General features: G+C 41.0%; 1 protein-coding gene across 1 annotated transcript in view; it reads right to left on the bottom strand.

The window, feature by feature from the left end:
• cacna2d3a (calcium channel, voltage-dependent, alpha 2/delta subunit 3a) overlaps positions 1 to 17,530 on the bottom strand; it is a 99,099-nt gene that overhangs the window by 62,559 nt on the left and 19,010 nt on the right. Inside the window, exon 3 of the mRNA XM_062392536.1 lies at positions 9,644 to 9,703. Within this exon, the coding sequence (XP_062248520.1) occupies positions 9,644 to 9,703 (60 nt within the window). The remainder of the gene's footprint in view (positions 1 to 9,643; positions 9,704 to 17,530) is intronic.

The following is a 17,530-nucleotide window of genomic DNA, read 5'->3' as shown; positions in this document are numbered from 1 at the left end:
TGTGTTATTACTATACAGGATGACTGAGTCACCTTAGTGATGAGTCAGAGAGCAGCTTGTATAATGAGGTAACCTGAATCCATGGATCATCTCATGTATGCATGTTGCTACAGTGGAAAGCTGCTGAACAGGCAAATCTCTCCTCAGCCTCCATGCACTCCCTTCCGAGCTGCAGATGCAGAACGTGGTGCTCTTGCTCCGCTGTATTTTTAGTGCTGCGCATACTGGGGAGACTATTAATAAAACATGGCGCTAGATAAATATAGAGCACATGGCTCCCTGCGTCCCAGAAGCTCTGAAGTCTGAGATACCACACAGGGGCACATCCTACAAAGCCTGACGCTGATGCCAAACAAAAGACAACAAACAGATAAAGATGCTCCTGTGATTGAAAAGAGACTTTGCCATTTCAGTCCAAAATCCCATTTGTACTTTTGTCTGCTCACATGTAAAATAACTACACATACATCTACATTAAAATTAGACATACAAACTAAGTCAATACACACTGAAACCAGTGGAGTAGATATGAGTTATCTTACTGTAAGTTCATCGTGTGGACTTCAGTCTTAGAAAAACAGGCATTTGACATTAACAGAATTCCTACACAGATTCCTACATTTTTATTTTTCTATATTAAACATAAATTGCCTGAAAATCAAACTCTATATCTATATCTAGGATTTAGGACGGAAAAATGCTGCATCTTGTCCTATGAGGCAAACCGTTAGCGTGGGCTCTACAAATAAACCACTGACTTTCCTATGATGCATCACAATATTGTAACCTATTTACCAACGTATGAAATAGCTATTGATTAAGTAAAGGCTGTGAACCCACTTTTATAAGCCTGGCCTAAAACTTTTTTTCATTTCAAACTTATTTCAATCGCACCTGAGCTCTAAAATATATGTGTCTTCACCACAATGAAATAATAACAACGAAGTGATAATGAATAGATCGTAGGCCTGTTTAACAAACTGGACAAAGATAAATATATATATTTTAATGAAACTAATTCTATTATTCCCTAAATAAAAATACATTTTTGACTTTTCTCACTGCTGATGGGAACGGCAGCAACACTGCTTCAAATTCCTACTGGAGGTGAATAGTGCTGATTATACGGCACAAGGCCAAAAGTGATTTCTCTTGTAATGACAAAGAGATAAGGTTTGAAAGGGCCTCTGAAAAGAATGAATTGCCATTCTCAAGAGTCCTGTACAAAGCCTCGGTACATTTGTCATCATTCACAGAGGGACAGACACTTTTTGGGACTTTGACGTCTGAGGCTTGCAGTGCGAGTCTGAAAAGACTGCAGGTGTAAAGAGATGGACTATTTGTGCTGGAAAAACCGTGCACATCGTTAAAGTCAACATACCTTGCGGATATGTAAAAAGCCGGTAAACCTCAAACATGTTTTTCTGTCCTTACACTTACTTAACCTGACTCTTTCCACGGTATTCTTCAATCGATACCTCTACCCTACCGTCTCTCTATTCTCGCACCAGTAACCTTCATTTGGGCTAAATCTTTCCGGCTCCTCCTGAGGAAAACCATCATCCCCTCAGCCTAGTGCAAAACGCAGATAAAGCCATCAATTAGGTTGGCAAATGCAGCGCCTATCAGTGTAATTAATCAGGCCTGATTAGGCTTATTAGCGCTTTTATCAAGGGGAACACTGCCAATTCAAGGTGAGGGAGCAGGGTGTTGCATACCTCTGCCGATATTTCCCCTCCACTCTTTTACTTGGCTCAGCATATCCCTTTGTGGACATGAAATTTTAAATTACTTTCCAAAGAATGACTAAATGTCTCTTGTCTTTCACTGTTTTTTTTTTTCTTCAGACAATCCATTCCTTCATGATTTCCATAAGACTTTCAGCTCTTGTTTATGGCGCAAGTTTGAATGTAGTCACAACTGCCTGTGACCAAGTTGTTATGCAATAAGACAGATGGGGATAATCATGGTATGTACAAAAAGCTGTGAAGCACATGAGGACAAATTTCAAAAAATCATTCAGACTAAATGTAACACTACTGGTGACCCTAGTAATATATATAATATTTAAAAATGCAGATTTGAGTGAATGATAATATAATGTAAACGTATTTGTCAGGATGAATTCTTGATATGGTCAAGCATGCCTTTGCTAGTTAATCCAAATTCACAGTATCACACATTACCATGCTAACATCTTGGCATGAATGGGTAGGATCACTTTTATATACACTAAATAAATTTGGTCCTAAAAAAGTGCCTTGAGGGACCCCCAACTGTACAACCATGTCAGGGACACTTGGCGGGATCACCTGCTCTTGCACATTGTTCCTGTTATTAAGTAAGAGGGCATCGATGCATTGACCTTTATAGTTGAAGGTAAAATGTAGTGATTTGTCAAAAGCGTCCTAAATTCTAAAAACAACACTCTGACAACAGTACCCTGATTAAGATGAGTTTCAACTTGACGTTGACACAATTCAAGTAAACCAGGACATTAAGTCTCCTTAGATTTAACAATAGAAAAACAGTTGCCACTGACACAAGCTAGGAGAATAAATCTGTTGAGATTGCAGGAATTGTGTAGCAAGACAAAATGGAGAAACTGTAAAACTTTCTCTTCAGGTCTTGAATCCGATGTTGTCTGACCTGCTCACTGACAAAAAACTTGGATCCTTGAAAAACATTGCACATAATGTGGGCATACAGACAGCAACACACAGAGGCACACATTGTGACACATGATACACCGCACCTGCAGAGGACAAGACCCCATTGCGTCTTCACTCTGTTCTCTTTCTGCCATTGTCTAGTTAGTACCTGTTCTATCTTCCCCTCCCGACCTGATTTATCCCATTGCTTCTCTGGCTGAGCTTCTTTCCTTCTATGCATTGTTCACGGGCTGTGTGCAGTTCTCCCAAGGTTTCCCACCACCCTCTGTCTACCATGGGCTCTCTCATACATACAGTTCTCATTGGCAAAGTTTCAGCTACTATCAGCTGTATCTGTGCCAACTGTGAAGCTGTCTCGGTCTAAAGCTCACGTCTATCCGTATGGTTGTTAGGTACAATAAGAAAATGGGTAGATCTCTACACCCAAAGCATTTCCCCCCAACAAAGGTAGTAAATTAGCGAAGTGATTGTTTTAAAACATGTGAAAACATATGCAAGCATATTTATTTTGCACACAGGTTTGCACAGGTATCCATTAGGACTCTGCATTGACTTGTGTGCTTAACCAACACGTTGCCCTAACCTTAACCATGACAAATACAAACCCTACCCCTTAGCTTAACCAGACCTCAGAAATTAGTTTTTGCATCATCAACACTGGGCTATAACGTTTTCTGGTCCTGAGAAGGTTGCCCCCCCAAAACACCCACACACACACACCCACACACACACAAATAACCTAGCTTGTACATTCTCAAAATCCAAGACAGAAAACAACAGTTATTAATGGCTCAATTTGTCGGAACAATTTAAGTTGAGCAGATGTAAGCTCCTTGAAGGACAGTGAGAGAAAAGCCAGAGAAGAGATAAAACACCATCAGAGGCATTAGTCCTTTCAACACAGGGACTATAAACTAAAGTTTAAAAAGTAAAACAAACAATGGTTAATGAGTCTGCTAATAGACTTCTTTAAATTCACAGCATGTGGGCTTTAATTTGGATTAAAATTGCACCCATCAGAGTTTCAACAGTGTGGGAGTGTGTGTGGGTGTGTGAGCTGAGTTAGGGGCATAGTGTGTGAGCATGTGTACGTGTTTGTGTGTTGTGTGTATCCAGGCATGAACCCGAGCACCATTTGATTTGTGTGTGTACAGCCGTGGTTGAGATGTGCGTGCATTTGAGTGTGTGTGTGTGTGTGTGTGTATATGTTGAGTGAGTCAATTATGCCGTTCCAGCATTACAGTGAAGGAGCGCCCAGTGCCACTAATGCAGTCCCTGATCATGGTGTTAACAACCTGATCTTTAACGCTGGAGTGCATTACGCTGAGAGATCGCACATGTACTATCAGCACCTACTCACTCAGTGTGGGGCCGACATGGAGGGTGAGGATGAGGAGGGTTAGTGGAGGGGGAGCACACTCCCGTGCTCGTTTCAAAATGTGAGCCAGAAGAGCAAAAACATTTGTGATTTTTGGCATTGCTGCATTGAGTTTGATATGTATAAATAAACATATTAAATAACATATTAGAGAGGCATCAATTTGGCTAAAATATAAATTATCTTGTCATTTTCCGCCTCTAACTATATTGAGTTTAACTACAATGTATTAATTTTGGCTTTTGTTGCATTTATTGTATCTGTAAGTCTTTTCATCTCCCCAGTGTAAATGTGGAAAGTCCCAGAGTGTGGAAATGAGACTTGAAAACAACCAGGGGGGCCATGGATATAGGTGAGTGAGTAAACAAGACAGCAGAGTGAGTAAATAACTTGGAGGAGAGACCAAGTGAGGGTTCCCTGAGTGTGATGTGCATAAAAATCCTCTTTGTGCATCTTATACCTTGTGCACAATCACTCTGAATAAATAACACAAAAGCTTCTTTTCTCCGTCTTCAAAAAATATTCATATTCAATATTCAAGTGGACACAAATTCTCTTGTATCAGGTAACCGAGAATTTACTTTGTCGTGTGTCTGTGTGTGTAACACAGAAAACCTCCTAAAATCAAATGTTAACAATACGTACAAATCCTAAAGCAATATAAAGGCATCTTTTATTTTGATATCATTTTTGTTGTACAATATCCCAGGGAAAAATAGAATGGGGGTTTCCCTCAGAAAGTCCAGCTGAAGAGGAACCGACATCTTTTAAGTTGTTCTCTCAATGTGATTTATAGAAAACAGTGTTAAGCTTTAATTCGTAGCTGCATGGCAAGTAGCATTACAGCTCTGGTTGAAATTGAATTTGTTTTCTTTGAGGTTTAATGCTTGAAGAGTTCATGTATGATTTTTAAATGAATCTAAAATAATCTGGAAAACATACATTTTTTTCAGACTTCCAAATACTATGGATTTGATGAGTCTTTATGCTATAGATTGGTGAAATAAATATATAAGTTAGTCTGTACAGTGTATAAGAATATGTCAAATTCAAATAATTATTAGGGCCCGAGCACTGACAGGCACTGACAGACCTGATAATAATAATAATAATAATAATATTACCTGTTGCAAAAACAAAAGCTTGAAGCAATTTCAGCTGCAGCAGGTGGGATCACTCGTTTATTCTGAAACTGATTCTTATTCAAAGATTTGTTCAATGGACTTGTCCCACATTTGAACAGGGTATTCTCCTCAACAGCCACAACGTTCATCCTCAGTGTTGTTTCCTATGATGATGACAAATTTAATGAGTTGAGTATTTTAATGGTGTATGAACATTTTTGTGATTGATCCCAGGTTTTATGAGGAACCTCTCTGAACTCCTGGTTCTGAGTTTTGTGGACGACTGTAACTTGAAAATCGTTGTGTCTGGAGTCGACAGTGGGTGGGTGAGAGGAAGCAGTGTGTCTGTAAGTGTGTGTATGTGTGTGTGGTTTATTTGTGCAATACATGTTGGGAAGTCAAGGCCAACTCTTGACTAAACCGCTTAAAAACCCTGAATTCACATCCCTGGCCATGCAGGCGACTGGACAGCAAAAATACTTTTTTTTTGCCATTCGTAATACAAGCACATTGGCAAACTATCAAGCATGTGGCCACCTCTCTGCACTCTATGGTAAAACCCTATGGACAGGAGTGTAGAACAAAAGGGACGGGGGGGAGAGAGAGAGAGAGAGAGAGAGAGAGAGAGAGAGGATTAAGCACTTCTCTCCCACTGCTCCCAGCAGACTGGGGCTACGTTTTCAGTAAGCATCGGGTTTGGCAATTGGCTGTTTGTCTCCAGCCTCCAAGGAGGGATTTTACTGGCTGCAGAGGGCATAGGAGGCTGCTCTCTGATTTCCTATTTACAGTTCATGAGCACTGCGGGTAAAAGAGCGAGGGAGGAAAATCGCAGCAGATTACCGTGCCAATTTCACATGGAAGCAGAGGAGCTCTGGAAAGGAGAGATAAGGAAATTCCTATCAAACCGCTGCCAGCCAAATATGTATCCAATGGCAAAAAAAAAAAAAACACACACACGCACACACAAACATTTTATAATAAACCTCGAATAGTGATGGAGGAGGTTTCACCCTACAGCGTGGATGTGGTATTTTTAGCGCAGCTGGTGATAATTGCCATCTATTCACCATGTTGTGCAGTAAAAAGCTCTATTAGAAATACCACCATCGGAGCTGCGCACGCAAACACACAGGTGCAGACACACAAATGTACATGCATATTCACGTGTCGCTTGTTTGTGATCGCGACTAACGAAGGCTCAAATATTTAATTTTACGCTCCGCCAATTCAAAACGAAATTAGCAATACGAAATGAATGGCTGCGACATTAAGAGGTGCAGAGAAAGCTGCTTAACTAAGGATAAACACCAAGAAACAAACACACATACTCACTCACTCATTTAAGCACACACACCAACAAGGACATACTTACATAGATGCAGAACAATAGTGTAGTTGTTATTATTCCTACTCATTTGTGACAGGACTCACGAAACAACATGGAGCGTATTATATTTGATCCAATCCCTCACAATATTAATTCTCATTTTACTTGTTAAATTACATCAATTTTGACTATAACAAGACTCTACCCTGCCATGACTCCACCCTGCCGATCCACCAGCCGGGTGGTGTTAGAAGCAGCAGTGGTGAAAACGAAGAAGAAGAGGGTGATGATAAAGTTGGAGATGATGAAGCACAGCTGGGGCTTTTAGGGACATTTTTTGTAAAAATAAAACCGCTGAGGAAGACTTGCTATGCCAGTAAAGTGGTACTTATAATTTCACAAAACATTTTGTCATAGTGTCACTGAGGGACCCACAGTTAAGGAGATATAGGTTTGTGATGCTAAAAGGAATATGGTCAATGAAAAACTAAAGGAAAAACTGATCTGTGTTCAGACGTCCTACTTTTTCTTTCTGTCCGTCTATCCCAATCCCGTCCTTTTTTTGCTAATCCCATATTTTTGTACCCTTACATTTACAATACATATGTTGTTGAACAAATGTATTTATGCTTGATAATGGGACATCACTCTGTCCTCCACACTGTGGAACTTTAAGCTACACTATAAGCTCTTTACTGTCCATCAGCTCCGTAGCTGTGTCATTAAAGCTGAAACAGAGGGACGCTTTGCCGGGCTCATCTCATCGCTGTAAAGCAATTACTGGCATAAAGCGACACTGTGAGCCCACACAGTGTCACTGCCCCTCAAGCACGCACACACACTCACACACATGCACACACACACACACACACACACACACACACACACACACACACAACGCTAGCAATTAATTTTGCAATGAAATGTTGCAATTTTCTTTTCAGGCCGATATCACTGGCTGAATCAACAGGTACATGAGAATACGTGATACCTTTTCCAGAATGCTGTTCGAACGCAGAGGGTGGCAGGCAGTAGAAAGTGAAGTTGGAAAAATCCTCTTTTAAAAAAAAATTTGGGAGGCATCCGTTTCAGTGAAAATCTGTTAATCTGCTGATTATAGATACTAATTCATATTTTCTTACACGGAACACCACTTTATCTGTTCCTATCTACGAGTATTAATGTTTATTTTCATCATTAAGTATCTCCATTTTCTCGATTAAATGCTATGTGAAACAATACTCAGGAAGATTCCCAGTCCTACAGTTGAAACTGTCTTGTTTTGTAAAATACATATTCAATTTACAATGATACAAAACTGAAACTAGAAGTACAATGCACAGTAAACGGCATATAACTCCAAATGGCCCAGAAGTCACCATAGATTCAATCAAGCTGAGCCAATTGCACATACTCATAGATATCAATACCCTGAATATGAATAAATGGGATCATTCAAGTTGTGGGAAATTTGGCCACGATTTCCCTTCTGTTCCTGAGTGTTGTTGTTAAATAGAGTTTTTTTAGCCACAGTGAAGTTGACCTTTGACATTTTGAGACACATTAAATGATATCACCTCCATCCTTGTCTCTTATTAGACATTGTTGTTGGATGAATTCTTGGGTTATGGCTAAATAGTAAATTTGTGAGGTCAAGGTGACCTTTGACCTCCAATCACTTCAGTCCTTGCGTCCAGGTGAACATTTGGGCCAAATTGGGATGAGACTGACACCATGAATATAAAAAGCCTAAGACCACAACTATCGCCAGTGTGAAGAAACTAAAAGCAGCATATCCTCCCATTAGCAAAGCTGGAAACAGACCTCAACGTCTTGAGATTTTGCTTTAAGGATAAATTAAACTATGAATACATTTTCTGTTGAACTCTAGTTACCTCCATTAAATAATAAATGTGACCATACAAACCGAATAGGCCCACCGGTAGCAGGTTATGCTGGATGCGGTGCTAAAGGTTAATGTGTAAAAGAAGCAAAAGTCGTGGGGAATCAAGCGTGTGACCGAACAAAATAAAAAAAGAAAGAAAAGTGCTGCGAGAGAGAGATTCAGAGCTGGACAGCAGACGGTGGTGAAGTTCAATAATTGATCCTCTTTAATTATCCATGGCAGCAGAAAACCACAGGGCATTCACCGTAATGTCTTAAAGAGCTGACAGAGTAAACACATACTCAGCGCCACCGGCACACATAACACACACCACAGAGTTTAAAAGTAGTTTAGCCGCAAGTCGGCTTAGCGTCATATTTCCTCTTTAAAAGTCAAGTTACTGTTGTTGCTCCTCCCACTTCGATAAACTCTGTTCTGAGTTGGGTTCGATGAGCAGCAAACCCAGGCAAGTGCACACAACCACACACTATTCTTTCTCTTCCCCCTCTCTCTCTCTCTCACACACAAACACACACACATGTGTGTGTGTTTGCAATACGTGTGTGTGAGCAATACGAAGCTGCACTCTAAAAATTAAAGCTTCTCAAATGGATTTGAGGCAGAACCATGAGAGCACAGGCTGAGTTGGGGGGTGCATTTGCAGATATGATTAGCTGAATGCACTTGGAAGTCTTCTAAACTGAGGGTGGAACTCCCTGGGAACAGTTTAGAATGGGTTGAGTTTTTTGAGCAGGAATATAACACTAATAAAATACCAGAAATTATTGATAATTTATAATTTAGACTGAAAATTGGTCACGGTGTCGATTCTGGATATACAACGATGAGTTACCTTTACTCTGAAGACAATCTAAATACGTATAATATCTCTGTCTGCCAATAGCACTGTTCACTTGGTCTCAAGGATTAAAAGTCAAGGTTGCTGTAATTTCAGGAAACACTTTTTTTCACTCGGACTCAGCTATGAACTAATTAGATCACATTTTATTAATTTCATTCAACTTCTTTGCAAGTTTTAAAAGTCTTTGCAGACATGCAAATAAACTGCAACTTGACTGGTTTTTGGCAACTTTCAACCATGAAGGGGCGACTTCTATTTCCAACCTATTTCTCACTGACATCTGATCCCAGAAGCACTGGTTTCTCTCGGAAATTGTAGTGCAATTTAATAAATGATCTTGCAAGAACAGGAAACAGACCAGTTATTAGAATGGTCAGAACACAAAGCACACGCACCTGTAGGTCTGGATCCTCCTCGTGCTGCAGGTGGGCTTCCTCCGCTGCCTCCACCAGTCTCTACAGGGGGGGCGGGGGGGGGGGGGGGGCAGAGAGATAGCACAGCCTTAGCACCAAAGCGAATTGAGCGGGTCAAGAAAATAACAGGCGCAGCAGACACATCTATACAGAGAGTCGTTTTTACAGCTGGCTTTACCCCAAAGCTTTGGAGCCCCGAGGACACAGAGAGCAGACAGACTGACAAGCACACAGGCTTTTGGCCATCTTGTGAAGAGAGACTATTTTCCTAAATGGTTCAGCAGTAAAGGTAATGAGTGCCTCGGGTTCTTTGGACACCACCACAGCAATCTCCATCATCGCTTCATGCAGTGTTACACGTGCACTCAACGACACGCATGTACACACACACACACACACACACACACACACACACACACACACACACACACAAACAGAGATACTCTATCAGCACCCTCTTGCTGCTACCGTCTGCTGTGTGTGCCTGCAGGCTACCGGGGGTATCTGTGTGTTCAAGTCAACTCTCTATCGCTCTCAGTCTCTCTACCTCTACCTCTATCATTCACTCTCTACTTCTCTCTCTCTCTCTCTCTCTTTCTCTCTCTCTCTCTCTCAGGGAACAATCATTGTTGGAAAACAGTTTTTTTTCGAACGCAGACAACATGATGTCATGTCATTCTCCAACGAAAGACAATGAAGAAGAAATGTATGCTGCACTTCTCCCATGATTCCTTTGTGCAGTGGCAACCAGGGGAAAGACACCTCACAACATAATTTGAATCGGAATCCAATATTAACACTATGGGTTTAAGCTTAAGAAGCACATGTCATCCTCATAGACTGTACATAAAGATAGACATAGTGAGGAGTGACGGGTGTAATTATTGTGTCAAAAGATATTTTGTTACATTATTAATTCTTCAGCCAACAGACAAGCAGGAATCCCTCAGTACTGAGACAGAGCAGATGGATGTTTGGCACTTTTACTTGATGAGTCACTTGCTGTTGAGTCATGTTTTAATGCTTCTCTTATTGATTATTCATTCAAGGACTAGTGAGTGTGAGTGTGTGTGTGTGTGTGCATATGTGGGAGTTTGTGCATATGTGCGTGAGACAGCGAGCGAGTCGTGTTGCCTTCCAGGGAGATTTGTTTTCACTGCTTGTAAGGATTCCCACACAAGTACACAAGACTTGGTCACATACCGTATACACACATATTCCTGTACATAGATCTTTTTAAATTGCGTCACTGAGGCAGTGTATTCAGGGCTGTTAATTCAGAGGCTACACAATTCCTTTTTTTTCTTTTACGAGTGTAACTAGCGTGGTGGCTGAAAGGTTTAATAATAATAAAAAATAATAATACATTTTATTTGTAAGGCACTCTTTATCCGAGAATCTCAGAGTGCCATTAGTATGGAGGCAGATGATTTTGGAGGAAGTCTGTGATGAGTCAATCCTGGGAAGTTTGTTTTCTTTAGAGAAGGCAAACATCTGAAACTAGGGGAACAGAACAGCACATTGGTGTATAATGACAATATATATGGACATTACATATTTTGTGACAAATCAACATCATCTGTTGTTAAATATAATGCTCTATTATTTGGTGATGAAGCAAGTCAATCTCTTGATTCAACTATTTTCTTAATTTCGACAACGCATTCTTCCGGCACATTTGCACAAAAGCGACACAAATAAAAATCGGTTGGGGCGAAGGGCAAGTACACAAGAACTTCTTTCTACTTCCAGCTGTGATGTATATTGTATGTTCTCATAGCAGGTCATCTCCGTCATTCACAGCTGGTCCCGGTGGCTTTGAGTTTTCACTTCCACTTCACATTTCCATTCAAATGGCTTTAGTCGTGAAACTACTGCAATCAGTCACCTTATTTCAGCACAGCTCTGTGTGTGTGTGTGTGTCTGTTGTGCAGCTACTGTGTGTCTGCACGCAGGCTGTTTTGGAAAGCCAACACTGTAATCTAGAGCATGGCCAATCATTTTCTTCACCATACCAACACACCTGGTTCTATTTGACTATTGATTCATGTATACATTTATTCAGGTTCGTCCACGGTGCCTGTGAGAGAGCATGCATGCTAGTGAGTGTGTGTTTATGTGTGTGTGTGCGTGTATTTGTACTGAGCATAGACCTTACTGACTGAGGACAATTTGGATGGTCCTCAATTTTTCTAATGCTAGTGCAAGTTAAGACTTGATTTTAGGGCTAGGGTAAAATATAGTTCAGGTTAGGGTGTGTGGGTGTGTGTGTTTGTGTGTGTTTGTGTGTGTGTGTCCGTGTGTGTGTTAAACCTTGTGCGATTTCACTAGGTTGTTCACCAGAAGAGGAAACACTTGAATCAACACTTAGGTTTCTGGCAATTTTATCTGAATTGCTCTCTTTATTTCCCCCCTCACACACACACACACCTGTGGTATTCCTCCACCTCAGAGGTTTTTTTCCTCTCTCTCTCTCTCTCTCTCTCTCTCTCTCTCTCTCTCTCTCTTGCTGAGACTACATGAGCCTCCACACGTCACTTTTCTCAATTATTCATGCAGAGGCAAAAGGAAAAATGGGAAGAGAAAGATGGATGGAGGGAGAGGTTAGAGGAGGAGGGATGAGAGCAGGACGTGACCTCGCTCACGCTGAGCCTTTGCTTTTCCATCTCAACTCACCTCTCCAGTTCTTCCTAAGGCCTCATCCTGTGTTGTCTCTTCGTCACTTATTTCCTTTCCCTTGCTTTTTACCTGAGCATCCAAACATCCGCTCTTGTGTTTTCTCATTTGTCCCCTACTTTATCTTCCATCATTTACCCCCCCAGTGTAAATGTGTGTGTGTGTGTGTGTGTGTCTGTGCGTGTGTTTTGTCTATAACAAAAGATTTAGGAATACACATATATAAATTGTCTTTCATATAACCCCATACATAGCTATTTTCCACATGACAATGTTTCCTTGTATAGTTTGCTGACATTCTCAACAAGGTAATTTATTTATACTCTAATTTATACTTTCAAAAAAACAAGTCGGCAAAATAGATCTAAAGGACCAAAAAAACACCTACGTGATCATTAATAACTTCAAGCAAACAATCTCCTCAACAAAACGGTTTTAATGAAAGAAAATGTACACTCTAAGTGTAAATAAAAAGCTCTCAGGTAGAGATCAAAGACATCTCATCCTCTTCGGAAAAAATAAGCAGCAGGAAATTGTTCTGAATGTGTAAGAATATAAAGTACGATACGTCATGTGGATAAAGTTTCATAGGGCCGGTTCCATAGACTTTGGTTCCAGGTGCTGCAGCTGAAGGTAAACAACTGCACGTTCTGAACTGGCTCCCACAATATTTTAAGGTCATGTGACATGGTGATGATTTGCAGAGCTGGTAAAAGTCATACAATTTCTAACCAGCATGCATTGTGTTATGTCAAGGTAGCTACCGCTGCTAGTGACATCAACAGTCAATATTTGGGGGCGTGGCTTTTTGGAAAGCCTGGTCTCAGCCTGTGATGTCAGCTGTCCTGGATGCCTTTCAATTTGGTGAGTGAGTTCGCCCTTTAGTGTGTACTCTTTAATGCGTGTTCTCTTAGGTGTGTTCTCTCTTTGGATTGTTTTCTTCCTCTAGTTCAGGGGTCTTCAACGTTTTTCAGGCCAAGGACCCCCAAACTGGGCAAGAGATGGAGCAGGGACCCTCTATATATATATATATATATACAGTATAAAATTGTGTTTTATATTAACTGGGTCTAGTGCCTTGTATAAACATAGCTATCCTGCTATGAGCAATCAATACTAAGCTTATCAAATATTACAAGGGTTAATTTATTCATGTTTTTAATTTAAACATGTGCAAGGTAAAGGGTGGCCATGCCACTGCCATTTATAAACATACATCTTGCATACAACACGGAGCTATTAAAGTAATTCACAGATTCATGTTTCTTTTTAAACATGCATGTAGAAGACACAGTGAATCCTTAAGCCATCTGTGGATGGCACACATACGTCCACATTAGTGAGATGTCGGACCCTGATGGGTAGCACACAAGGGGGTCATATCAGCCTCAAAATATTTTGGATGCATGTAAATGTGTATTTAAAGACATTTAAATTTGTGGGGAAAAAATTGGTTCGAAAAAAAAAATATACAAATTTAAAAAATTGTCTAATCAACCAAAGATTTTGCGACCCCGCTGCAGTACCTGCGCGGACCCCCTAGGGGTTGCGGACCCCCTGTTGAAGACCTCTGCTCCAGTTGATAGGTGAAATAGTCTACGTCAAACCGAGAAAGCACTTACTATACCCAGGAATACAAGGTTATTCAACCTGATTTTTAAACTCCAAGCCAATAACAGAAGTATTGGAAAACAATATCAGAAACATGAATATGGACATCGACAGCATTTTACCCATTGTGACGTCCTATTTGGAAGGCATGACATCAGACCAATGGAATCTTTCGAAAGCAGGCAAACCTGATGTGGCCACAATAACCATACTGGGAGAGAAACTGCTGGAAATTGTCTATTTAGAGACACAATCCACCCTAAAGGATCATGTGAGCACTGATGGGCCTGTGTCTCAGAACAGTGTGATTTGCTCTTTTGGCAACACACTTCCTCAGATTTTTGTTCAGGCTCTTGACGTTCCAGATGAGGTCAAGCTGGTCAGCTCAGACAAGTTGACAAGGTTTATTGCTAAAGAGATTGCAGAATGTGTCAACTCTGTCCTTTCCATGAGTGTGGACAGTGTGAAGCAAACTATTCCTCGTATCACACCTCCAGAAAGGCTACAATGTATGATTCAACAGGCCGGCAAAATGATCAAAGAACTCATGCGGAATCTGAAATGTAAGTGTGCACCTTGTAAGAGCAGAAAGAAGGTCAGTCAGTCATCATCCTCATCCTCGAAGACAATCTCAGAAGACAGAGAAACTATTTTTCTGCAACATCCAAAACTGTCCAGGAGATCATTAAGGATGAGGTCTCTCAGTTCACCGAATGTTCTTCTGACCAAATTTCCGACCATGAGCAGTTGGAATCTGGCTCCACTCTGGAGATGAAGAATGTTGCAGATGACGTTGCTGAGGTGATTGTGGATGAAATCATGTCGCCAAACCAAGTTGATCTGGAAACAGCCCAAAGCACACCCTCTCTGAAGAAAGTGATTGGAAGGATTAAAACATGCGCTGAGTCCATTTGTCATCTTGTGGAGAGACTGAATATCAAGTACTTTGAAAGCCCTGACAACCCAGCCTTTGACCAGGTTTTAAGTAGGCAGTCAATGCAGTCTGTCATGAATGATATTGACACTCTGCTTCCAGCAGTAGTTGGTGAGAGACAGCAGGGGCAGAATGTGTCTCAATGGATTGAAGGTATTTTCAGTGGTGAAACCCTCGAATTAACCAATGAGCTGAAAAATATCCTCAGCAATCACATTGATAGGATGAGACCTAAGATCACCTCAGGACCAAAGCGCACAAGCTTAATGGTTTTACCGCCACGTGCTATCCTATCAGCTGACATCCTTGCCATGTTGTGGTGTTTCCTCTGAGAAATGAGTAGGTGGCTTCACACACAGTCAGAAACTCTCACTTCCAGGGTGATAACACATACTTTAGAAAAAGCTTTGTCAGAGGGCTCGATCGGTGGGGCCAGCCTGTCTTCGGATGATAGTCAAGGGTCTGGCTCAGAAAGCGAGGTGACCCCTTCTGAATTCCCACTGAAGAATACAGCAAAGAGCAAGGGTCAACAGAGGACGGAAGAAAATTACCCATCAGGATAATTGTTATGAAGCTGGTTTCGAGGATCTTTAATAAAGCAAAGGTGTTGGACACTCTAAGATCACCAAACGCCATCATCGAGCATCTGGTCGAAAAATATGGGTCGAAATCGAGGATGAAGATTTTGAGATCACTCCAAAAATCATGCAACGCCTTGACAAAGTCATTTTCAAAAAAATCTGCAAAAAGCGGCCCAGTGTTTTAAGTGTGCTTTTGGAATTGGAAATGGAAGACCCAGCACTGGAAGAATATATTGTTTCTTCCTTCAAAAAACTGTTTATGTCGCCAAGTTCATGTGGATTTTTCTCCTTTTTTTCCTTCTCCAAATTCATTTAATTAAAAACGTATTTCTTTTAACTACAACGTTGACTCTCTTGTGTTTGGGCTTCTAATCCTTGTATGTTGTTTGGGTCTGTGGGACCCATTTTCAATGTTTGCTAAAAGAAAAATGATGCGATAAATATTTTTTTCAACCTGAGACTCATTGGCCTTGGCTCATTTTCTGTGATGAACATATAAAGTAGGGCTGAACGATTTGGCAAAATAATCTGATTGCGTTTTTTTCCTAAAATATTGCGATTTAATATAAGATTTTTTCATTTTATCCTCTTTCCCCCCAAAAAAACGTAAAGAATGATTTAAATATAACCAACACAATATTAGATATATTTACTGTACAATATTCTTTTTTGTAGAGTAAAGTAAAGTTTTTTTAAACCAGTGCAAAATTTAACATCTTGAGAAAAACATTTTTTAAATTATAAGTGTCTTACTGCTCCGAAGTCAGTAACATTTCCAGGGTTGGGAAAGATACTTTCAAAACATATTCTGTTACAGAATACAGAATACATACCCAAAAATATAATCTGTAACGTATTCCGTTACATTAACTAATCTAAGTAACGTATTCTGAATACTTGGATTACTTCCACATTGAATTGCATTTTATGCGGCGTTGTTATAGTCAGTGGATCAGCAGCAGTTTAAGCTCTTTGTCCGCGGATGTGGCGGGCCAGCTGGATGTGCTGGAAGGGCAGCTTGCGGATCAGCAACTCCGTAGATTCCCGTTCATGTCCGGGTGGTCGTGCAGCGGTATGGAGGCGCCGGGCCTCAGCAGGAACACCCCCATGCTGAACACCTCGGCCTCGCAAATGTGCATGTATGTGACCAGGGGGCCCCACCGCCCCGGAGCTCGGCTTGCTTTTCCGGGGAGTTATTTTCAGGTCCGCCGCCCGCACCGCGGTCACCGGCGAGATGAGCTCGCTCTGTGTGTCCGCCCGTCGGCCAAAGACTTAAGGACCCTGTAGGTGATGCAGGCTTGCTTCGCCATCTTCTTGATCAGAGAAGTTTTGTGATCCCGCGGCATTCTTACTGCGGGTGAGGACAGCAGCTCAGTGCCCTACTCTCTTTCACGTGTTTTAATCGCGCACGTTGTGATTACAAAATCGCGTTTTATCATATCGCGATTTTATCGCAAATGTAATTAATCGTTCAGCCCTAATATAAAACAACATATATTCAGTGACTTTACACTTTACACCCCCCCTACACATTTATATGACTTATGTGATGGCTGGGTCCACTGGACCCAGGACTACATAAAGTGTTAAATTGTATATTTCAATCACCTCTGCTCCCACATTCCTACACACTTACGTAAAAGTTCTCTGCCAGTTACTGCATCCCAAAAGGATTCTGTTGATTCCCCTTTGGATTTGAAAACTCCAGCACGAATAATAACCCCAAAGTATGCAAACAAATGGGTTTGGTCCATCTCATTTTAGCTTTCTACGAAAACATGCTGTCCCTCCAAATTAGTGCAATCCAGAATGATTTTCGTAATGAAAAGTTCGTAAGAAGGCTTGATGTCCTGCACATGAGTCACTGCTATCCGTGTCGGCCCTGATTGCACCTTATTACATTGGTAGCCATGCGGGGTAAAAAGACCATTAAATTGTCACATTTTTTGTCATCCATGTTGGCTGCTGATGGCCTGGCCTGGATTTGGGACTGGCTGCGGATTAACTTTTTACGTAGCTGGCTGATGGTCAATCTAATCCTCTTCTAACCCAAACTCACTGTCAGAC

Source organism: Platichthys flesus, chromosome 7 (genome assembly GCF_949316205.1).
Source record: "Platichthys flesus chromosome 7, fPlaFle2.1, whole genome shotgun sequence".
Classification (NCBI taxonomy): domain Eukaryota; kingdom Metazoa; phylum Chordata; class Actinopteri; order Pleuronectiformes; family Pleuronectidae; genus Platichthys; species Platichthys flesus.
This window is presented reverse-complemented; position numbering and strand designations above follow the sequence as displayed.